Genomic DNA, 26111 nt, shown 5'->3' on the forward strand with positions numbered 1-26111 from the left:
CGTGTAGGCATGAAACAGGAATCAGTGAGGACCAAGCTCACCTTGTAACGACCTTGATATTTAGTTAAAATTTACTTTAAAAATGATAACTTATAAGGAAAACAAATTTATATTTTGCGCAGAGGTACGTAATACTACTCATAATAAACCCTATAATCTAATATAATATAATATAATATAATAAAATATAATATAATATAATACAATATAATATGTTATAATGCAATGCAGTATAATACCATAATAACATAAAATAGTGTAAGACGAAAATATATGAAACAATATGCTATGATATAATATAACAGTTAATGTCGCAGTGTAAGTTACGCTCTTCTAATAATAAAAATATTAATAATAAAAAAAATAATAATACATGATGTAATAAACAACAGAATTAAATGTTATAATATACTATGATAAACATTGCACTTTAGGATGGGCTTCAACCTACAAGCCATTTCGCACCCTCTCATTCTGCTACTAACGCAGAAGGCGATAGCACCCAGTCGACGCCGTTCTATTGACCAAATGTCATCATAGACGCTCGGGGAGGCATGAGATAGGGACTTGTGAGGACTTAGTTATCTCACCATTTGACGACCACAGGCACACACGCACACACACATGCATACATACCTACATGTATTCCACAAGCAAGCATCACAACATTGAGTTACTATTTCTATTCTAATAAATTCTAACTAAAATTTGTGTGCCAATAGTCATCTCATTAGTAGAGTCACCATGTTATTTTACCGATTACTCGACTTTCAATAAATTTATTGAGATAAAATCGAATACAAAATCTTTGCCTCGTCTGTAAGAAGCAATGGCACATAAAAGTAGTTCAGAAATGATTCAATACTGCTGTTTTAACGAACAAAAAAAATGCTCCAAATTTCATGTTATTCTTGAAATTAATCTATCAAACAGAGATAACAGATCTCACTCTAACTAATGGTTTTCGTACATGAAATGACTAATGGATTTGAGATGAATGGGGGTACCGTTACCCAATTTCTATCTCTTCTATTGGTCGATCGTTAGTCCTGAGCTGAAACGGTGGCCTTTATTACCGTTCTTGCATGCACTCACTCTTACATTTCATTCACATATCATCTCACCCATCAGGTCCCAAACGATACATCCTCACAATACAAACTGGATGAACATCGTTTGACAGCTATCAGTGGTTTGCTCATTGGTTCGGTCATTATTATTTTATTATATTCTACAATATTCTATTTCATTCCACAGTATTTCCTGGTACACAAACCACCAATAAACGTCAAAGATGGATTCGATTTACCGTTCATTTATTGTCATCGTGTGAAACCCAATTGGGATACGTTTACTCTACTTAATTTTCACTTCACACTGGTAATAAGGGCCGGTAGTATGAAAATAAAACATAAAAAAGAGCTCAGTTAAGCCCTACCGGCCTCTCCAACCCCGGATGTTGGAGCGTAATGCAATCAACATCTTATTCAAGTCGTTCAATATATTATTCATTTAATTCAATTATGAAACTAAAAACTGTAACGCATATCTTTATCAAATTGTAACGCTAATTGATTGTATGTGATGATGTTTGCAATACCGTCAAGCCCACCAACCAAAGGGAGGGAGAGAACCACGGTTTATGGGTTCAAATCCAAATAAATATAAAAAAATAAGCCATAAACAACATTAATAGTTAAATATTGAATATCGTTTTCAATATTGGAATTTCATTCGTAACTCATGATTCAAGCACTCTTATTGCTTTGTGACATTTATAATCTATAGTTGAAATTGTTACCATCGATAGAGTAGATATTTGCATTATAGTTACTTTAATAATGTACAATTCCTGCTTCACCTATAAGAGTCTAATAATCGCCCTTTTCTGCTTTATAATAGCATTGTGAAAACATGTGTAACTCAGCTGCATTTAATCAATTTCTTTACGCGAAATTTTGAAACTGAAATAATGTAAAGTTATAATGCGTCGTGGTTACTTGGGTATACACTTAATCACCGACCCGGGCAGTGCTCATACCAATTTTGTAAGTAAACTGTTTGAAACATACACAGTATGTACCCAGAAAACAGACATTCCAAACTAGTACAATATTTTTTTAAAAAAAGCTGTGCAAAGCATACAAGCAGTGTTGATCATATAGCGAGAACTCAGTGCGTGCAGCACATTCTCGAGAGACGGCGAGGCGTATTCTATCTTACTCGCACGCTTATGAGACACTCACAAAAAGGTGCATTTTTAACACGAGTGGTGGTTTCTTTTGGGTACGATGAGTGAGAGTCAGCAGGAGTAAACACTTAATGCGAGTGGGTTACTGCTGCGAGACAGCTCGCTCTATTTCAGATTATGTTAGTTCATCGACAAGGTATCATCGCTGGCACAAATCCGCCGAAGTGACGCACTCCGAGTCGTCCATTTACTAATCGGAAACGGATGACTCTTGCAAACAAGCCTTTATAATCAGATCGAATCGCGTAGAATATGAAACAGCACCTTACCAAATAAAGTAAACCCGTTTCACATACAGAGTAGGTCAATTTGGAAAATATTTAATTTGGATAGAAAAGTTGTGGATTCGAGTCCCGTCTCTGTGGTACTTTTGACGTAAATCTGTATTTCTATTTCATTCCCTTCAGACTTTTCCCATATTCTCTTCACGTTATGTAGTGATCATAAATCAATGAGCACATACCAAACGGCATGCAGCCAAATAACTACACACCAGATAGATATTTTTTTCTGATCCAAGAGGCAAATGCAAATACACTGTTTAAGGTCAAACTTTAGGGATGAGCCAAAAATAACTCTCTTTAGAACAACAAAACCATAAATGACTTGGTCACTATATCTGCTGATTTCTTTAGTTCAATAATGACAAAGTAAGTCATGTTAGTCATATTAGCCAAAAAATATACAGCTTGTTTTAAGAAAGAAACGATTCGTTGTCCAACAAAAAGTTAGTTGTTTCAAACCTGCATACAGTAGATTCCATCTGACGGGTTGGGAGGTTTGTTTTTTTCAAGAAGAATTACTCTATTGTCTATAAATTGTTTTGTGAAGTGACATCTTTGTTCAGTTTTGTTTGGCGAATCATCATGAATAGGTTCACTTCAGAGCAACGCTTCCAAATCGTGGAAATTTATTTTCAAAATCAGTGTTCAATTAAAACTAGCGCAAAATTCTTCAGTGATGAGGTGCTTTTTTGGTTGAACGGATGCGTCAAAAAGCGAAATTACCATATTTGAAGTAAAGGTAATCAACATACCGTTCAAGAATTGCCGATGCATCTCGATAAATCGAGTTTGGTGGAATCTTCGGTCCTTACTTCTCTAAAAATGAAGAAGGACGACGCGTTACCGTAAATGGAAATCGATACAGAACCAACAGGACGATGCCACTTGTCATACTCCGCATTCGTGTGATTGTATCATTGGTTTGTGTTGATAAAATAGCAACGATTGATGCTTTGGAAACCAATATTCAACGTGTAATTGCTGAAATACGGCCTCAAATACTTGAAAAAGTGTTCGAAAGTTGGACCTCCAGAGTGACCTTTGTGAAAAATAGTCGTGGCGGCCATATGCCCGAAATCATATTTGATTGTTAAATGCCATGAAATTGTCTATCAAATAAGAAACATTAGGCTATTTTATAATTTGGTGTTTTATTTAAGTTTCAAATCAGCAAGCTCTTAAAAAAACGCCCTTCATATTGTGCTTGCTTCAAATTAGAGCATGGTTTCTTAAAACAAATCATTAAACATTACTGAGTTCACATGGACCTAAGCGTAATACGCTCGTGAGATAGATGTTCATGTTTTACCCATCGATATAAAATATCGATAGATACAATAATTGTAATGCTACGAAGTGTGAACAGTATACGAAAATAAAATTTTTATCTTTATTCTGATGTTAAAATTTATATTTTATTTCCAATGGTTCGTCTGTAGTTATTCCTCAAAGTAGACATCGACAAGTCTGTTTGCACCCTTTTTTAAAAATGCGACAAATGCATGACTTTCTATGATATGAATCCTTCGTGTGTACAATACATAAAAACCAAACTTTTCTAATTTGACGTCTAAAAGTAGTGAAGATAAAATCGAAACCTAATTTTAAAATATCTGACTTTCACCTTGTTGGTCATTGGCCTTAATCATTGACTTGATTCCGTCTTTGGCTATCGAACAGATGGCATTATAGAATTGCACAATAATAGTATAATTTTCGTTTATCGTTAAATCCACCGACTACTTAACAGATGTGCTGCTATGATTATAAATCTATCTATGACATAATAAATTGCACCTACCTTTACGCAAAGACATCATATTAACAAGATATGCAGCTCTCACATTTCCCGAACAAATCATTGGCAACATCCTTTTTTGCGAACATGTCGCCCTCAGGTGAGTCCGCATCGAATCTCATACATAGAAGTAGGGGAGAGAAATGTCAAATTCGTGCACGCCAAAATAGCAGGGTTGCGCACCCATACGATTGACATGATATGTTGAATGTAATGCCGTGCGATGGCGTTGCTGAACTGAAGATTGAGATCGCTCCAAGCTGACAGGGTCTGCTTTACGTTTGTGGCTGGTACATGAGAAACGGATTATCACTTTTTAATATAAGAATGACACATAGAAGTGATGATATTTCTCGTGATGCAGCTAAAGGTGACGTTTTACATTAATATGGTCACGTTTGAAGCATCACTGAATTGAGGACCTGGACTTTTTCACTCGTCACACAAACGCAATCCGAACAGGTCCACTAGTTAAGTAGTAACAAAGACATCATATTAACAAGATATGCAGCTCTCACATTTCCCGAACAAATCATTGGCAACATCCTTTTTTGCGAACATGTCGCCCTCAGGTGAGTCCGCATCGAATCTCATACATAGAAGTAGGGGAGAGAAATGTCAAATTCGTGCGCGCCAAAATAGCAGGGTTGCGCACCCATACGATTGACATGATATGTTGAATGTAATGCCGTGCGATGGCGTTGCTGAACTGAAGATTGAGATCGCTCCAAGCTGACAGGGTCTGGTAGTAATAAAATATCAGCACTGCATAATATTATGTATGACAGCAGTTTGTCGATCAGCTGCGCGAGATCTAGTACCACAGTTTTTGACAGCAAATTGACTTTTACTTTCGTTATCTAACTCACTCTTATTTGATGTAAATTCCACAGAATTTATGAAAAATACACTGAATTTCCTCGGCAAGTATTCGAAAGTTTATCAAAATTCATTGTTGCCTATATGCCACATAACATCCGTTTATGAATAGAAGATATAGCTAAGTGAACAATATGTGATCTTGCTGAAATTTCACTAATTATTTCTAAACTGAGTAAGTATAAACATGAAATGCACAACTCATTTCAGTTGAAGAATACCGAGAAGATTCTAGAACCAGAGTTTTATTTGTAGCTTGCTTATCACACCATATTATTTGGAAAGGTAATCTACAAATGGTTTAATCTTGTTCATAAGAAACAGGTTCATATTGAACGTTTCTTTCTACTTAACAAAACTTCCACACCACTCGAAAAACATAGTGAAGCTCAATCAATCAAGCTGATGCTCATACCAATCCGCAGAACATACCAACAAATTTGTGCGCATGTTCTGCGGATCGCCGTGAAAGACGAGATATTTTGGTGCTAAACCAATATCATTGGCAGGAGCGTTGCCAGGTAAAAATTTCGAAAATCTTCAAACAGGGTTGCAAAAGTCTGTAAATTCGAAAAAATGTCTGCAGGCTTCAGCTTCTCTATAGCGGCCCTTACACGAGTCATTAAAAATGTCATTACTAAAAAATAATATCATTTTAATGAACGTGTAATGGTGCACTAATGACGAGATTTCTAACAAATTTGATATACATCATAAGTTAGTATTCTTTTAAAATGACATTTTTAATGCTCGTGTAAGGGCCGCTTATAATGCATGATAAGCTAAACCCAGAGATGCCAGATATTTTCAGAGAAAATCTGTATTACCTTGTATGAAAAGCTGTATTTATCTGTATTCACAAATAAAATGAAATTTCTAGAATAAAATGATGTTGAACGCTATCTCAACAGATTATGGTTATAGAATGAGAGTTTCTATGAACATTTGTTTTTTATTTTCGTAGTTCACAAAAATATGTAAAGACGAAATTTAATATAAATGTTTTTTCAACCACAATTTAATTTCAATTCCATATACTTCTCTAGATTTAAAAGTTAATATGACTTAATATGACAGTCAGGTCATACAACTCTAAGACCGCAGACAGAATAAACACGAGAAGATGATCCGAGATGGTGGATGGCATTAGCAGTCCAAAAGCCAAAGGGCGATAAATCTGCTCAGCTTTCCCTCTGACAAGGTCCTTTTAATTTACTGTAAGTACATTACTCGCTTTGGTCAGTACCAAGTTTGGCTCTGCTTTCTCGTGCTCTACGGCCTTAGCCTAACAATAAAGCTTGAAACTTTTTTTTGTGTTGATCATCAAACATATGCACACAAATTTTTACTTTAATTTGTGATTTGTCCGTTGTTTAATAAACTTTCATCTCGTAACTGCAATCAAATACTAAAAGATAGCTCAGACGTAAACAGTTTATTTTTTCTTCATTACTTCTTATGAAATCTGTATAAATCTGTATTAAATTTAGGGAATCTGTATAAAATCTGTATTCTGTATTAGATCTGTATGAGGATGTAAAAATCTGTATAATACAGATAAATCTGTATAAATGGCATCTCTGGCTAAACCTAGGACAGGTAGGGATGTCGGAAATTTCGAATTACTCGATTATTTAATAATCGAGTATAATTTTGAAACTAATCGATAGAAATTTATTCGATTATCTGGAATATTAATCGATTACTCGATTATTCATTCGATTATTACTATGGCCATTTTTAATTTATTCGATTAGCTCAATAATCGAATATTAATTTTGAGCTAATCGATTAAATATTACTCGATTATCTGGGTTAATAATCGATTACTCGATTAATCGATCGATATTACGACATCCCTAAGGACAGGACCTGACAATTGTTAATCCACTTTTAGGACCAACACGCTTAGAAAAAGTTACTCAAAGTTTGAGTACTAGTTACTCATTTTCAAATGATACATGGAAACGTCAAAAATTGAGTAGTTATCATCAATGATATTGAGTAACTCCTACTCTAAATTTGAGTTTAACGCAAAATCTCTTTTTATAGTTACTATTCGCATTCGCGATAAGTCTAAAAGTTGTAATTTGTAGCAACAGGTTGTATTTTTTGTTAGTGAGACGCGTATTTCGAGGGTGAGTCGATCAACACAAACGGTGTTGTGTCTGCAAAAACCGGAATGATCAGCTTCGTGTTGTGCTTTAGAAAGGAAACGAATATGCTCAAATGTCATTTATGAGGAATAAGTGTATGATTGGTGCCTGAGCATAACACACTACTCCAAGCGACCACCACTTGATATAGTATTGAGTTCAATTATTTAACATTTTAATACAATACACTCAGAAAAGGAGCAATTTTTTTGCAAATTTGGTATATGTGAAATCATATTTCACACAAAATTTGAGTGATAGTTACTCTATTTTTGTACATGTACGAATATAGTATTACTCAGTAAATGAGTAGATTTTACCCAAATATCGTTTCCAGTGGAAGAACTCAAATTTGAGTAACTTCGGAGTTACTCTAAATTAGAGTTGTTCCACTTTTTCTGTAGATGAGTGAGATCTTACTCATTTTTGAGTAACTATTTTTAAGCGTGAATACAAGTTGTTGAAATCAATATTACTGCAAGGTGGTAGAAAAAGTGTTGTCAGTATCGTCGGTAACAATGTAGCTTGATATTGGATATTTTAATTTTCGGGCCATCTTTTCCAAATTATTAATTTCAATAGGATTTAAGTTCAATTTGTTTTTAAGTCCTGTCAATGCGGAAAGTATACGAGTACATTTAACAACCACTGGATGATACAAAGAGAAAGCCTGAAATCACGAAGTGTGATATGGACGAGAATATGGATTATATTGGTTGAGAATAGCACCGAATCTTTGGATACTTCTGTATGTTATTATTTTTCTCAAATAGAATATGTTGAATACTTTAGTTAATAAAGCTGCAAACATTAATTACCCAAAATTGAGTGTTTTAGAAAAATTTTATTAAGCTGTTTCAACTAAACGTTTTCTTCAAAACAAACATCTGATCAAAATGAATCCAGAGCTATATTTTTCACCGATATAACATTTGTCTAAGTGTTTTCAAATGATAAATAATTGCATGTTATAAGGGGAGAAAGTTTTGAGATTGAATAATTATCTCTACTGGCAACAGTGATCCCGAGGCATTTATTATTTACAGCAGGGAGCAACCGGAATAAGAAGAGAAATATTTTTCTGGAAAAAGAAGCCAGTTGTCTGGTCCTGTCCTAGAGCTAAACTAACTTGGCGAGCCAAATGGCATTTTCAAAAGTCTGTAGATTTTAACGAAAGTCTGCAAAAAACTCGATTTTCAAAAGATTGCAGCACTATACGAAATCTGCAGATTTATAGACAAATCTCCGTTGCCAGGTCATTTTTCCAAAAATCTTTATTCGTCGCAAAAATCACGAGAATTATTATTATCATTTTTAATGATCACTAAGTAATGACATTCCAAATTTGCATGGAGAACTCGTCATTACTACACCTTACACGTTCATTCAAATGACATTATTTTTTTAGTAATGACATTTTTATTGATCATGCAAGGTCCGCTAGTCAATTATCAGTATTTTAGGAGAACATATCACGCGTTTTTTTATAACGAACAATAGGCCATCCATCAACATTCACTTTGAAGAAAAATTTTAAATGAGTCGGCACTCTTTGAAAGTAAGTCATAACAGTGAACGTTAGAGAAAAATTTTCTCTTTCGTCTGGTGTTAAATGCAATTTCTTTCAAAAGAGTAAGGTGGCTTAAAAGGTTTATTTATTTATTTGTGAGCAGGGAAAAGCCCGGTGGAGATGAAATTTGGCAATCTCTCTCTCCAGCAGGCATCAAACCTCCTCATTATTTATATCAACAGATTACAATGATCCAACAGATACATTAGGCTTAACACTAGAATTAAAACTAACAGTTAAAACAAAATTTATAACACTATAACTAGGTTGCTTATTGGCTATACGAAATCTGCAGATTTACAGACAATAAGCCATCCATCAACATTCACTTTGATGAGTAATTTTGAATGAGTCGGCACTCGCTGAGAGTAAGTAATAACAGTAAACGTTAGAGAAATGTTTTCTCTTTCGTCTGGTGTTAAATTCATTGCTGAGATGACACATTGCTGAGATTGCTGAGATGACACAGATATCATATGGAAGTGTATTTACTATCCTTCATAAAAAATTGAGTATGAAAAAGGTTTTTTCCAAGTGGGTGCCGCGATTGCTTTCGATGGAACAAAAACTGCAACGAGTCGATGATTCAGAAAGCAGTTTATCGCTATTTACTCGCAACAAAAAATTTTTCTTGCGTCGTTACGTGACCATGGACGAAACATGGATACATCACTACACTCCAGAGTCGAAGTGCCATGACTTTGCAAGCTGACTGCTACGTCAGTTTTTTAGGATACGCATGGCGTGATTTTCATTGACTACCTCGAAAAAGGTAAATCGAACAACAGTGATTATTATATTGACTTACTGGTGCGTTTGAAGGAGGAAATCGCAACGATCGCACATGCAGAGAAAAAAATCCTTTTTCATCAAGACAATGCACCCTGCCACAAGTCGATGAAAACAATGGCGAAATTGAATGAATTGGGCTTTGATCTGCTTCCCCACCCCCCATACTTGCCAGATTTAGCCCCCAGTGACTACTGGCTCTTTGCTGATCTTAAAAAAAATGCTCCAGGGAAAAAGATTTGGCTCAAATGAGGAGGTCATCGCTGAAACTGAAGCTTATTTTGAAGCAAAAGATAATTTTTTTATAAACATGGTAATGAAAAATTGGAAAAACGTTGGAACCATTGTATCACCCTAAAAGGTGATTATGTTGATGAATAAAAAAAAATTGCAAAAAAAATGTTGTTTCCATTGTTAGTCTCGGGACTTATTGATCCATGTGTTATGTGATGATCAACACTGAAATACATTTATATTACAATTTGAAGCTAACTCGAACTGATGTTCAAGTAAGTCATAGCATTACGTAACTTTATTGTCAGCCTAGGGCCACAGACAGAGTGAACGTGAGAAATCAGAGCCTAGATTGGTACTGCCCGAAGCGAGTAATGCACTTACAGTAAATCAAAAGGATCCTGTCAGAGTGAAAGCTGCGTAGATTTATCGCTTGCACTCTAACAGAGCTCCTTTGGTTTGCTGAAAGTATGTTTCCCGCTTTTGGTCTGCTAATATATGAGATATCATTTAACATCATTTCATTGTAGACATTTCATTTTATTAGTGAATACAGATTATTACAGGGCAATACAGATTTTTCTGAAAATATATGGCATCTCTGCAGTTAAGTGAACAAAAAAAATCCAAGCAAAACCCAAAATCGGTATTCATCTGACAATTAAAGATATTTTAGGAGAATATATTTGTATTGCGGTAAAGTGATCATAAATCGGTATATCTGATAACGTTGCACAGAATTAGGTTTTGCACGAACATAACATAACCTCACAAAAATTTACAAAATGAATCAATTTTGGCAGCTATCAGTGGTTTATGTGTTCATTGCGTTCATTCTAATTTGAATACGTGTTAATAGATATGTGAACTAACCACTGATAGCTATCAAAAGGTGAACTTGATTCATCGGCAGTTCATTGGTAGTTCATTCGAGTGGTCATCGTGCAAAACCTAATTAGATTTTTTATCGTGACGTCACAAATGAACAAGCATTCATCCTTGACAGTTCAGTGGTACTGTTTACAAACAAGCTTAAACAAAAATCGAAGAACACGTCTTAAACAATCATCTTTACACTTTGCAACTAGTCTCTTTTATTTAATAAATCTCAAAAACAAACCGTATCCAATCGTGAACAAATGTTTTAAAACTCTATTTAGACGATGTGGACCGTAAATGGTCCACATCGTCTAAATCCAAATTGTTAACAGACAAACAAAAAATCACTGTTTACAAACAGTGCTGCTGGACTGTCAAAATGTGTTCATTACACGCTTAGAAAAAGTTACTCAGAGGTTGAGTACTAGTTACTCATTTTCAAATGATACATGGAAACGTCAAAAATTGAGTAGTTATCATCAATGATATTGAGTAACTCCTACTCTATTTGAGTTTAACGCAAGAACTCGTTTTTTTGTTACTATTCGCAAGATCAGTCTAAAAGTTGTAATAACCATTTGTAGCAACAGGTTGTATTTTTTGTTAGTGAGATCGCGTATTTCGAGGGTGAGTCGCTCAACACGAACGGTGTTGTGTTTGCAAAAACCGGAATGATAAACTCCGTGTTATGCTTTAGAATGGAAACGAATATGCTCAAATGTCATTTATGAGGAATAAGTGTATGATTGGTGCCTGAGCATAACTGACATGTATGTTAATTTGCGATTAACACACTACTCCAAGCGACCACCACTTGATATAGTATTGAGTTCAATTACTTAATATTTTAATACAATACACTCAGAAAAGGAGCAATTTTTTTGCAAATTTGGTATATGTGAAATAAAATTTCACTCAAAATTTGAGTGATAGTTACTGTATTTTTGATACATGTACAAATAAAGTATTACTCAGTAAATGAGTAGATTTTACCCAAATATCGTTTCCAGTTGAAGAACTCAAATTTGAGTAACTTCGGAGTTACTCTAAATTAGAGTTGTTCCACTTTTTCTGTAGATGAATGAAATCTTACTCATTTTTGAGTAACTATTTTTAGGCGTGTTCGATTGAGGTTAGCAGTGACGGTAAAAAACCTAACTCCGCTCTGTTGGTAGCAGTGATGCCAGGCCATTTTTTCAAACATTCAATGGTGTTCTCAAAAAGTTTGCCCGCGTTAAATGCTCCAATGTATAGCGGCCTTTACACAAAAATGCTCTGCCATCTGACACCGGTACGTTAGCACCAACCATTTGTCAAGTACAAGGTGGTGCCGAATAACATTGTCAATACTCCGATTTTAAAAATACTATTGATAGTTTTTATTTAAGGTAGCGCTTCGCCGTGGTCACGGGAGTTCGCTGCCTATCCCGGGGTTTCACGCCCTTTACCCAAAATTGTGAGAAAACGGGAAAGAAAACGGAAATTCCAAGAATATACGATTCTAGAAAATTAATTTTTCTATCGATTCGTATATAAATTGTGCCTGATAAACGTTTTTATCGAAAGATTTCGTGCGAGTTATAAAAATAAATGAGTTTTTCCTTATTCTTTCGCACGCACACAATGTCAACGCATGCATTGGGGTGTGCAAAATGTCACATGCGGTAGACGCTAACAACATTTCTTTTGTTTTCGTTTTCCGTTCTCTCTGCGTAAACGTTGAATATAGATGAGTAGAAAATGTAAGTAAGTGTTACTACTTTGTAAAATAATTACTATTCATGTTTCAATAGAACGAGAAATCAGTAATGATTTTCATCGTTACTAGCTTTGACGCTTTGTTGAAAACGTAGCACATCCCTACATATGCGAGTTGTTTATAGCGAGAAAAAGAAAAAATAAAACAAAATGTTTAACAAAACTCGCACGAAATCTCGCGAAAGAAAAGCTTTCTAACTGATATTTTTCGCCAAATGCATAGTAAAATCATTTACCTACAATTGTATGTTTTTGATTTTTCGTGAATCGGGTTAGTATTGGAGAAATTTGCAATTTAGGGTGAAATTTCGGCGACAAAGCAAGAGGAAGCAGTGAGTTGTCTCGCTTCGACCTGACCACGGCGAAGCGCTACCTTAAAACAACGGTGTCCATTTAAATTGGATTAACGTTTTGATGAAGGATTGACAATACTGAATATTGACATAAATATTGTCTCGTGTAAGCAGAGATGCTAGGTAAAAAATTCATATATTGTCGCTGCAGCACTAATCTGCAATTCGCTGGACAGTCCAGCGCAGCGACGTTGCCGAGTGACGTCAGTTGAACTGCCATTTCCTATACATCAACTGATAGAATCATGTTACTTTATACATATTTTGTTGTCTTATTTATGAACCACGTGCTTCAACATAAATGAAAACATTATCTTACCTCCACTATCGAAGCACATAACGATGGAATATTACTTTCTGTATGCGCTTAAAGTTGATAATGTATGTTTGGGAATCAATGGGTTTGACACTGAACGTTACAAGGGAGTGAATTTTCGTACAATTATGAATGATTAATATATCGCATGGTATGTCTACATACCATTGGGGCACAGTGAACTCCGCTGGAGCAACATAGTCAGGCGAGAGAGACGTCGCTTCCGATTTTTATCTGCATGCACAATATCTTCAGACTGCGTTGCAAAAGTCTGTGAATTCGCTAAAATGTCTGCGGACTTTCATTTCTCTATTAAATTTGATACACAAAACTGGTTTAACAATAAAAAAAACAGCGCGGCTATTCCAAAAGTCTGTAATTTGTCCGTTGACTTTTTCCTCGTCACTGCAATCAAATACTAATAGAATACCCAGACGGAAAAGTTTGAATGTTTTCTTTCTTACTTTTTGTGAAATCTGTATAAGTCTGTATTAAGTTTGGGAAATCTGTACTCTGTATTAAGCATGTATGTCGTATGCGCATGTGAAAATCTGTATAAAACAGATAAATCTGTTATTTTTTATTAAATCTGTTCCTGACTAAAAATTATCTGGATTTGTCTGGGTCCAACTATACACAAGAAAATTTTGACCGGGTTTCATTTTCAGTGTGCAAAAAAACAAAAAGGTCTCACAACCTATCGAATCATCAAAATCATTAAGATCTAGTGAGATCTAACAAATTCTGGGAAAATTGGAAAAATCTGGTAAAATGTGTTAAATCTGGATCTGGTTAGTAAGCGTGTCTGGCGAAGCGAGAATAATCTGTCAACCTGGCAAAACTAAAGATCATTTTTATGTATTTTTGGAGGAGAATTCACTCATTGTCGAGCTCCAAAATGAGGTCGTTATCTACTTAAACTTTGACTTGATCCCAATAAAAATGGATAGCGTGCTTTGTTACGGCATAACACTTTGGGTAAATTTACAAGTAAATTTCAGGGTTTTGTCCCAAAGCGGCTAGGTAAGATGAAGGTCGTTTGTTTCGAAGGCCATTCGAAATTTAGACGTCGATTTTTCATGGATATATCGACGTAAACATTTCAGAAGGATCTAAAAGTCATTGACAATTTTTTTGTCTACTTTCTCTTTCAACTATCTTCGACTATTACACTAATCCAGAATTATTAGAAATTGGAAATATTAAGTAAGTACACGTAAGTAAAATTAAGGAGCTATTGACAGAAGAGAAAGTATACAACAATAAATAATAAATTTATGAAACTCATAAATATATATATATATATATATATATATATATATATATATATATATATATATATATATATATATATATATATATATATATATATATATATATATATATATATATATATATATATATATATATATATATATATATATATATATATATATATAATTCAAATTGAGATCCTGTTTATATTTTATTTTAAAGGTTTTAACAATTTAATCATGATTTTGCCCCATATTTATGTAAATTATTTCCTGGAACTAAGATACAGCACTATGTATTGGCGAAAAGTAAACGATATGTCACAGTTTGTTCAATTCATGCGGTTGAAACTTTGCGCGCCTTATTTTGGCACTGAATTTCATCTTAAGGCTCGATCATACTAAACAGTTTAGAAAGCTTCATGCTACTAAAAATTGTATCCCGAATTGTTGACCATATTTTTCGATAATATAGAGAAAAAAATGTGTTGCTGCGTTAAACACAAGAAATATGCGCGATAGAGTTCTACCAATTCTTGTACAGGGTATATCTGGTATATCTGTTATCTGTGATTCAAATAACTTTCCATCCGTCGAATTTCAAATTGGGTCTTAGATTCATTCAAAGTTAACTACAGGTTGAAAATAACTATCGACATGTCAAATTTTAATCAGGAGTTAAAAACATTCGCGTCTAAGCCTCAGACAAAGGCCATTGATAAAGTGAGCGTGGGATACCTAAAAACAACAACAATTCATGTAATACATGCTGAAACAGGACAACTACCAATCAAGGAAAGGATAGAATTGCTTACCCTGAGAGAAGTCATAAAAAGTTCTTTTTATCAAAACCAAATACAGCCATTCATCGAGAAAACGCAAATGCAAGAAGAAGGAAATGGATCATACCCAGTGGTGGTAAAGCATCGATTCCGAACACGCAAAACGTGTTCGTTCCGAACCAAAAAGCGAACCGCTATCGCGAGTATGAATTTGCCGATACCATCGTTCGAGCAAGCATCGCCGAACCAAGAAGCGATGCTGATGGTGAAAGAACCGATGCTTTAGTTTGTGAGCCTATCGTTACTAGTATGTTCATGAACATCCGATTTGAGTACTATAGGCTGTTGCTTCGGATGAACCGAACTTTGTCAGCTGCGGCTGGACGTTTCAGTTTTTGGGTAGCTTAGTAGAGTATGGTAATTTTGTACATTTCCAGCAAGCGTAGGGTGGCTCAATATGATAAATAGAAAATGTTTTAACATTTGCAAATTCGATATTGAATAAATTGGTGAGTCAATAGCAATAAAAATTGAGTAATTTTGGGCATTTACAACGAGCGTAGAGTGCCTGTATATGGAAAATAGAATTTTTTTTGACTAATCTCATTTGGATGCTCTATTGATTAGTGAATAAATAGCAGTTCGAATTGGATAATTTCTTACATTCTCAGCGAGCGGGGGTGGCGCAATATGAAAATTTGGAAAATTTTTTGATTTTTACTAATTTGATGTTTTATTAAATATTGATTCAAAAGCAATGAAAAATTTAACAATTTTGGACATTTTCAGTAGGGTGGTTCTATTTGAAAAATCGACAAAAATTGAATCTTAGACTAATTCGATGGTCTGTTGATTTTGGAAACAATAGCAGTTCGAATTGGATAATTTTTTACATTTTTATCGAGCGTAGGGTGGTACAATATGAAAATTTGCATATATTTAGACTGTTGCTGATTTCATGTTCCATTTAATAGTGAATCAAGAGCAATGTAAATTTGATAATTTTGTACAGTTTCGACGAGCGTAGGGTGTTGCTATTTAGAAAATTTTAAAATTTTTGACTGATGTCGATTCAATGTCCTATTAATTGGTGAATCAATAGCAGTTCCAATAGGATTTCCAATTTACAGCGAGCGTAGTGTGATCCTTTTTGAAAAATGTAATTATTTGAATTTGCAGATCCGATGCTTTATTGATTGGTGAATGAATTAAATTCGAAAAGGGTTATTTTATACATTTCTTATGGGCGTGGAATGTCTTATTATAAAAATTTGGGAATACTTTTCCTTTTGCTAATTCAATGTTTAATAGATAGCAATTGGAGTATTAGAATTTCAAACATTTTGTTCGGTGGTAAGGCAGCTTTATATGAGAAATTGTGAACTATTTTGTCAAATCGGATGCTATAGTGATTAATATATAAATAGTAGTGGTGGTGAACCATCGGATTTAAACATGCAAATCGTCGAAGTGCCTGTGATTTTGATTGCTATTGCTTTGCTCATCAACTGAAATAGAATTTAGTTTTGATGCTGTAGGTAGGCATTTCATCGACCCATAAATAATAAAACTACACATCGAATAGAGCTCAATTGACCTTCGCCGATGGTCTGCCAACTGAATGATTTGGTACATATTTCTAAACAAATATGTACAAAGCATTGGTGCTCGGTTCCCGCTTTACCGCTGGCATGGAATTGTAAATGGTTTAAAAATTACAATTTCTATATTAAGCCATCCAGCGCTCGCTGAGAATATCCAAAATTAACAAACGTCGCTCGCTCGCTAGAAACGTCCAAAATCATCCAATTCTACCTGCTACTGATTCGCTCATCTTTAGAACATTAAAATGCCAAAAATCAAAATATTTTCAAATTTTTATATTAAACCCCCTAACGATCGCTTAAAATATGTTCTTATCATCATCATGAAAATCATCTTATTTATCAATCAATAGAGCATCGAATTGACATTAGTCAAAAACTTTACAATTATACAGATAGAACCATCCTATGGTCACTGAAAATCTCAAAAATGAGCAATTTGTAATTGTTATTAATTCACTATTAAATGAAGCATTTTGTCAGCAAAAGTCAAAATATTCACAAGTTTTCATATTGTGCCATCCAACACTCACCGAAAATGCCCAAAATTATTCAATTCGAACTGCTATTGATCCAACAATCAACAAACCATCGAATTGGTATTAGTAAAAAATTTTACGATTTTTCAAATAGAAAAACCCTACGGTGGCAGATAATTTCCAAACATTTTTTACTATTTAATAAATCATCGAATTAGTGAAAAAGCCAAATTTCCAAATTTCGCCACTCTAGGCTCGCTGAAAATGTCTAAAATTATCCAAGTTGAACTGCTATTGATTCAACAATCAATAGAACATCACATTTAAATACGCTCGTTGAAAATACCTGAAATTACTCAATTGTTGACTCACCAATTTATTAAACATCGAATTTGCAAGAGTAAAAAAAATCCCTTTTCATATTGAGCCACTCTACGATTGTTGAAATGTTCCAAAATATTCAATTCTTATTGTTATAGATTCTACAACCAAAACCATAAAATATGCAAAAGATCCTAAACTTACTGTTTTCCATATCGAGCAACCCTAAGCACACTGATAATGTCCAAAATAATACCATTTGAATTGCTATTGATCGATTTATTAATCGAACAAAACAATTTTTTTGTGCTGATCACGTGTGCATTGATAATTTCTAAGCCAGGATGCGAGAATTGAAATCAACAAACCATCGTATCGAACGCAGTTTACTCGGCCCTCGCCGATGGTCCACCAACCGAACGATTCGAATCAGATTGCTTCGCCGAACACCGAGCACAGAACACCTTCGTATTAACCGAAGGAAAAGTTTTCGAACCTGTCGCATGCTTACGCTCGGTGAACATTTTTGAGTAAATTTGCAGAAGCATCGGCGTTCGGTTCGCAATTTACCACCACTGATCATACCTAACGGCCATCGCAGCTAAACATATAGATGTTATTCACCAAACACACCCAAAAGACAACAGCATGACATACCTCAACAGAAAGCAGTACGCCGATAGATATGTCACTTACCGAATAGAGCCTAAGATAACAGACGAGTAAGCAAGCAAAGCAAACTGGAATGCCACTGTGTGGAAACAACACTTTTTACAGATACAACAAAAACACAAAAACTACACAGAAATATATACGGATGCCTCAAAAACAAAAGAAGGAACAGCTGTAGGCATAACAGATCTCAAAGGTGAAATCTGCAGAAACGACAAAATCAACGACAAATACACAATTACAAATGCAGAACTGTTAGCTATTGATAAGGCTATAAAGTTGATAAAAGTAAAAAATACAAAAAGGCTATCATCTATACTGACTCCAAGAGTGCTTGCCAAATACTCTTGAACAAATCAAGTGTAGAAGAAAATTTCATAGCCTGGAATATCATAAAAGAACTAAAACGAGAAGAAAATCCATATATAAAAATACAGTGGGTTCCAAGCCATCAAGGAATAGAGGGTAATGAAAAGGCGGATAAAATAGCGATAGAAGCCACGTATGGGAATCAAACAGACTTTACTGCGTTAGTGTTATCAGACGCTCTAACACTGGCAAAAGAAGAAATATGGCAAATATGGAAAACTAGATACGAAAACATATCTACACAAAAAGGAACAAAGCATTTCGAAATAATGAAGGAACCGGGTGTTATATATATTAATAATTTCAAAAACAACACAAATCTAAATAGTCCTGCTTACTGGCAGCACGGCCATAAAGTGGCTATCGAAAAATGAAGAAGAGAAATAAATGTAACGAGCAGAGCTCGTTCAGTCTGTTTTTGAGAGCTAGCTTGAAGTGTTCTAACTTTGTGCTATCTACCGAAAGCTTACCCCTCATTGTTACAGAAGACGTTTCTCCGCCTAATCTTTTAAGTGCATAATCTGGAATTCAGTTGTCTTGCATTGAGGTGAGAACATAACGTTGGTTAAATAGTTTTATTAATATTGAACATAAAACCGGGAAAAGTGATATGGTCCAAAGGACTAATATTAACATCAACAGAAAAAAGAATCCTAAATAGAATACGATCGGGACACACATTAACAAAGGATAGACAATACCAGTGGGGATGGGAACTGGAGAAAGAATGTGATATAGTGATTTTCACTGTCGGCTAGAAAAGATTGCGATGCGATAAGATAGCGACAAAATGCCGCAAAGATAGCGAAACTGTCATTCGCATCGATTCAACCCCTTCGAGACCACAAGCCAGAAAAAAATATTTTTAAAATTGACCGTTACAACAACTAATTATTAAGAAAACTGCAGTCATAATTAATTCATATTGATAATGCGTATGATTATGGCTTTAACTTGCACGGATTTTTTAAGCGTGTGCTATTTATTTGACATAATGTACGATTCAGACGATCCGCCTCCTTCCGTCACCGTCACCGAAACGTCAGCTTCCGTCAAAATTAGTTTAATACTTTCTTTACCGGAACGTTCACACGCTCCGTCCGTCAAGACGTTCCGTGACGGTGACGTTACGTGTGAATGGCTCCATAAGAATGCATGTAATTAATGTTGACGGTGCCAGTGACGGAGATTGACTGTGACAAAAGAAGATGGATCGTCTGAATCGTACGTAATTATTATTTTGTGCTTAGTATCTACCCTTTTCATTTATATTTTGTATTAATCGACGCCTTGGTTTTCAAAACATCGTGCTTTAATCGATTGTGCTATTTGTCTACTCTAAAAGGTTGGTCGTCTTTGACAGATATATGCTTTGATGCTTTCGATGAAATTGTCGCTAAGGAATTTTACCAGTTGAAAATGCAATTGGCCTCAATCCAACAGCCGATTAATTTTTCTTTTGGCTCTAATGCTAGTTAATTTCAATACAACAGACAGCGAAGGGGTTAAAAAAACTGTCCAATTTTCTGGCAGCGATGCCAGGTGAAATTTTAGGCGTCTGCGTATTAGAAATGGTCCTATGCGACCTCAATGTTTAGAAGTATGACGAAAAAACCAAACGAAAACCCTACAGTAATAGCAAAAATCATTAAAATGGTTGATTGTTTATAAAAATTTCGAAAATCTGCAAAAAAGTCGGCTTAATTGCAAAGTCTGCTAACAAACGAAATTTCAAATTTACATATCAATCCGCAAACCTGGCATCAGTGGTTCTGACGCTCATTATTTCGCAATCCTGCGACGATTCCGTCGCATTCTATGTCAAGCTGAAAACCACTATATCTGCGAAGAAACAGAAGACCTAGAGCATATTCTATATAACTGCACGAAATTTAGTACCGAGAGAAACCAATTCCCTATATTGGAATACTGCAAACCACTCAAATCCATCTTTAACAGTAATGATGAAATGGATATGAAACAAATCGTACAATTCTTAAAAACAATCAAAGCACATGTATGAGAAAATCAACATGCGACAACATAAATCTAAATAAAACACAATCAATGAAAAATACAAGAAACACAAACAAGACAACATTGGCGAGATGGACCGTTAGCGGTCTCAGCCAGCGCTACCAACTATACCGATTTCTCGGTATTTATACCGATATTTTGATTCGGTACAGGAATACAGATATGCTCTCTCAAAATACCGATATTTCAATTTTCATACAGATAAATACCGATTTTCAGTTTTTGTGTTGGATTCCATAGGGGTAAACCAGGTCGAGCGACCTTTTTTTTGGTCGCAAAATCAGTTTCCGCACTAAATCGATGTTTGATTTTTCGAGAAAGATATTGTACAGATAGATTTTTCCGCCAAATACAGATTTTTGGAAAAAACAGTTGACAGCACTGGTCTCAGCCGTCTGTAAACAGACAAAGCAAAAAAAAAAGTGAGCGTAAGAATTATTATTTATTACGAATTATGATTTATTTTTGTTTAATCAACAGATAATGTCACCAAGAGGACAATTACAATTCCATAATATGCTATGGCGGAGCAATGTAGGTACACGTATTTCGATAAGAGATAACATCGATAAATACCGCAGGTAAACCTTTCTTCAAGACAAGATAAGCATATAAACCAAATATATCTGCAAAAAATTCGTAGAGCTCATCCAAACAAGAAACCATTGGTTTTAGTGGACCTGATGTTCGTGGATCAAATACCTATTCCTGGAAACAACCGTGACAGAAAAAGACGAAACATTTGTGGGCCAAATTTAGTTGATTTGGAACACTATGAACATTTTTTCAAATTTCTTCAAGGCGAATGTCAGGCAGATGTTGTATTTTTCGTCGATGGTCCCGGTCGGAGTAACACCTCTAGCGATTTCAATACTGATCAGAGAAAACCTAAGGACCGCCGTTACGAAAACGACATAAACGTCATAGATATGCTGACCGCAGAAAACTTCCAAGCTATCAGAAAAATCCAGCACATTCCCACAGATCGAGTACTGATGGATTCTATTGAAACATTGGCAAAACAATATGGTACACTATGGCACTCAGTACAAAATAAAAGATATTTAGAAATAGCTAAATATGCTCAAGAAATGAAAGCAATCGCAGTTTTGGGTAAAAAATGCCGATTCATTCTTCTGACGGGTAATAATATTCATTTCTATGGTTGCAGTTTTTAAGGTGATGCGAAGTTAACCTGTTTTGGCTTTTCAGAAGTAAACTTTTGGTATTTGACACATCTTGATGTTACATCAATGGAGACAATAGAGATAGACCCTGCGAATCTCGGACAAATCGGGCTTGAAACGCCAGAGAAACGTTGTTTAATGGCTACACTTCTTTCTAAATCATTTATCTTTAAATGGACTGCAACTAACATTTCTTATCTGCTGAACTGTCTTAGTGTTCTGCAAGCACTACCTGAAAATATCGCGCGTCAGCAGTACTGTGATGTTGCTCGTGCCTTATTCAAAGATTCATATTGTGATGCACTAGTGGAAGATTTAATCCAGTCATGTGAACAACAAAACTTAGTATATTCATTGAAAATTAGCACTCTCTACAATCCTAAATCTTATATTTTCAGAAATCAATCCAGTTATCAGTACAACCGAATAATTTATCAACTTGGGAATACGATATCATAAGCAATAGCATATCTAATATTACCATCAGGCTGAATGATTATCGCTATTGGGATGCCAAGGGTGTAAAGTTTTCTGAGCTGCTTACGGGATTTTATGCTCGAGCAGCCGGCGTACTTTTAACTCGCAAAAACCAACGTACCCCTCAGTCAAGACAATTATTCATCAAACAGACCCACGAATCATTTTTCAACTACCATTCATTAGACGTGCAATATCCAGATTTCAAAATTATGAATTCGCAATTGGATGCTGGTACCGATCTTACAGAAGAAAATATAAACTATTTACAATTTGTGTTTGGCGTAGGAGATTTGCCTGTTGAACGAATTAACCGTCTGATAAATTTGCATACATGGAAATTGTTAGACTATATTACAGTCTACTTCATGCTTAAGGTATGATCAATTATGTGTTAGATTTAATTTGCCAACGAGCAACGTCAATTCGATTCAGATTATGTTATTTTTTCAGAAAAAAATTATGTCATCCACAATCGCCGACAGTCTACTATTGGCAGTTGAAAATTATTCAACTCATAATGCCGAGCTCGATGGAATTCCACCCGAATTGGATATGGAGATATTTCACGTGACATTCATGTATATTCGCTGGAGGCATTATGTGCGGCAATCTCTCATTATATGTGGCATACCAGAAGCATTAATTGTGAGTTTCGTTTTATAACAGCCAATATAAATGAAAGACTTCATTTGTGATTACAGGATAATCGATGTCGTTTGGACGGTGTAAAAGTTCAAAACATTTACCAGAACCTCAGAATGCACCCAGAAGAAATCCATAAATATGATATTGGAGGTTTCGTCCAAAATGACCGGTTTTATGACTAAGAGTAAGACTGATTGTTCAGAGTAGACATCAGATATATTATTTTTATATTCATTTATCTCTCATTTCATTATAATATTTAATATCAACCTACGGCGTGATCAGTGACGTACCTAGAAACTGGACGTGACCTATCCATTTCAATAAATCTATATGGCAAGCAGTCCATAACTGAGAAAATTGTGTGTTTTTCAATTTTTTTACAGGATCAAGAGAAAGTCAATTAGCATTAATTAGAATCCAAGTTAGTAGAAATCAATCTAGTCATCTCTTAGAAAATTGTTTCTCAACATGTGAATGCACTATATCTATCTCTCTTTAACTTATTGTAGACCCTGTCAACTTAGAGAAAATTCAATCTTCCGCACAGTATCACATTGAACATATCATGTCAATTGTATGTGTGCGCAGTGCTGTTGTTTTGGCGCGTACGAACTTAACGTTTCGCCCACTTACATGCCTGAGAGCGCCATATTCGCAAAAAGTATGTTGCTTACGATTTGTTCATGAAATGTGAGAGCTGGATATCTGGATAATATGATGTCTTTGATATTGTGAATGACTAACGTGAATTGGCCGACTAAAGCTCTCACCAACCAAAGCTCTCTCAGCAACCAAAAAGCTTTTTCGAAAAATTGAACTGCCACCTTAATAGCGACCAACTAAAAAGCTTGGGAAGAATATCCTACTGAATACGCCCTGGTGGCAGATATCTAAAGCAGGAAAGCCAACAAAACGTGAACTCCCCGACTAAAGCTCACCAACAAGCGCGTTCTTTTCTAGCATTGTCGTAAATCATGAGAAGTATTTCTAAAACATTGTATAAAGAAAGTGAATAAAATTAAATTTACAAAACTTTTTCTTTCTAAAATCATAAAAAACAAAAAACGAAGATATTTATTTTCCGAAAACTCCTTGTATTGCATTCAGTTTTTTCTATGATTCTTTCAAAATATTTCGTTCTGGGTATAATGAAAGGTGAGTCGAAAGAAAAAATATTTTGCTGAAAACTGCCCACGTGGAAACGAACCAAACTAATTAATTATGATAGTCCCATAAGTGCTCTACGAAACCTATAGTAGCCTATGTTGCCTAAATTGCAATTAATATTTTTTACAGTTTTTTCAAAATATTTCGTTCTGGGTATAATGAAAGGTGAGTCAAAAGAAAAAAATATTTTGCGGAAAACTGCCCACGTGGAAACGAACCAAACTAATTAATTATGATAGTCCCATAAGTGCTCTACGAAACCTATAGTAGCCTATGTTGCCTAAATTGCAATTAATATTTTTTACAGTTTTTTCAAAATATTTCGTTCTGGGTATAATGAAAGGTGAGTCAAAAGAAAAAAATATTTTGCGGAAAACTGCCCACGTGGAAACGAACCAAACTAATTAATTATAATAGTTCCATAAGTGCTCTACGAAACCTATAGTAGCCTATGTTGCCTAAATTGCAATTAATATTTTTTACAGTTTTTTCAAAATATTTCGTTCTGGGTATAATGAAAGGTGAGTCAAAAGAAAAAAATATTTTGCGGAAAACTGCCCACGTGGAAACGAACCAAACTAATTAATTATAATAGTTCCATAAGTGCTCTACGAAACCTATAGTAGCCTATGTTGCCTAAATTGCAATTAATATTTTTTACAGTTTTTTCAAAATATTTCGTTCTGGGTATAATGAAAGGTGAGTCAAAAGAAAAAAATATTTTGCGGAAAACTGCCCACGTGGAAACGAACCAAACTAATTAATTATGATAGTCCCATAAGTGCTCTACGAAACCTATAGTAGCCTATGTTGCCTAAATTGTAATTAATATTTTTTACAGTTTTTTCAAAATATTTCGTTCTGGGTATAATGAAAGGTGAGTCAAAAGAAAAAAATATATTGCGGAAAACTGCCCACGTGGAAACGAACCAAACTAATTAATTATGATAGTCCCATAAGTGCTCTACGAAACCTATAGTAGCCTATGTTGCCTAAATTGCAATTAATATTTTTTACAGTTTTTTCAAAATATTTCGTTCTGGGTATAATGAAAGGTGAGTCAAAAGAAAAAAATATTTTGCGGAAAACTGCCCACGTGGAAACGAACCAAACTAATTAATTATGATAGTCCCATAAGTGCTCTACGAAACCTATAGTAGCCTATGTTGCCTAAATTGCAATTAATATTTTTTACAGTTTTTTCAAAATATTTCGTTCTGGGTATAATGAAAGGTGAGTCAAAAGAAAAAAATATTTTGCGGAAAACTGCCCACGTGGAAACGAACCAAACTAATTAATTATGATAGTCCCATAAGTGCTCTACGAAACCTATAGTAGCCTATGTCGCCTAAATTGCAATTAATATTTTTTATAGTTTTTTCAAAATTTCATCGTTTCTTGCATTCATCAAGCGGCTATTGGAAAGCTCCACAATCCGCTAGGAGGAAAGCGCCATGGTGACGAATATTGGAAGCTTAAGCTCAGCAACCAAAAAGCTCACCTTTAATGTGCTAAAACATTTTTAAATTTACAAACCGACAAAAAAAATATTTTGCTGAAAACTGCCCACGTGGAAACGAACCAAACTAATTAATTATGATAGTCCCATAAGTGCTCTACGAAACCTATAGTAGTCTATGTGGCCTAAATTGCAATTAATATTTTTTACAGTTTTTTCAAAATATTTCGTTCTGGGTATAATGAAAGGTGAGTCAAAAGAAAAAAATATTTTGCGGAAAACTGCCCACGTGGAAACGAACCAAACTAATTAATTATGATAGTCCCATAAGTGCTCTACGAAACCTATAGTAGCCTATGTTGCCTAAATTGTAATTAATATTTTTT

General features: G+C 34.7%; 1 protein-coding gene across 3 annotated transcripts; it reads left to right on the forward strand.

The window, feature by feature from the left end:
• Window positions 1-5220: 5220 nt before the first annotated feature.
• LOC131429668 (uncharacterized) lies at window positions 5221-23456 on the forward strand. Of its 3 annotated transcripts, XM_058593952.1 has the most exons (8): window positions 5221-5387; window positions 21265-21365; window positions 21428-21927; window positions 21997-22316; window positions 22370-22825; window positions 22884-23096; window positions 23153-23280; window positions 23382-23456. In XM_058593952.1, the coding sequence occupies exons 2-7, from the start codon at window positions 21268-21270 to the stop codon at window positions 23276-23278; spliced, it is 1713 nt and encodes a 570-aa protein (XP_058449935.1). In that variant the 5' UTR covers window positions 5221-5387; window positions 21265-21267; the 3' UTR covers window positions 23279-23280; window positions 23382-23456. The 3 variants fall into 3 exon arrangements, with proteins under 3 accessions (XP_058449935.1, XP_058449934.1, XP_058449936.1); XM_058593951.1 differs by having other exon boundaries at window positions 23153-23456; XM_058593953.1 differs by having other exon boundaries at window positions 5222-5387; window positions 22902-23096; window positions 23153-23456.
• The last annotated feature ends 2655 nt before the right edge of the window (window positions 23457-26111 follow it).

This window comes from Malaya genurostris, chromosome 2, assembly GCF_030247185.1.
Source record: "Malaya genurostris strain Urasoe2022 chromosome 2, Malgen_1.1, whole genome shotgun sequence".
Lineage (NCBI taxonomy): Eukaryota > Metazoa > Arthropoda > Insecta > Diptera > Culicidae > Malaya > Malaya genurostris.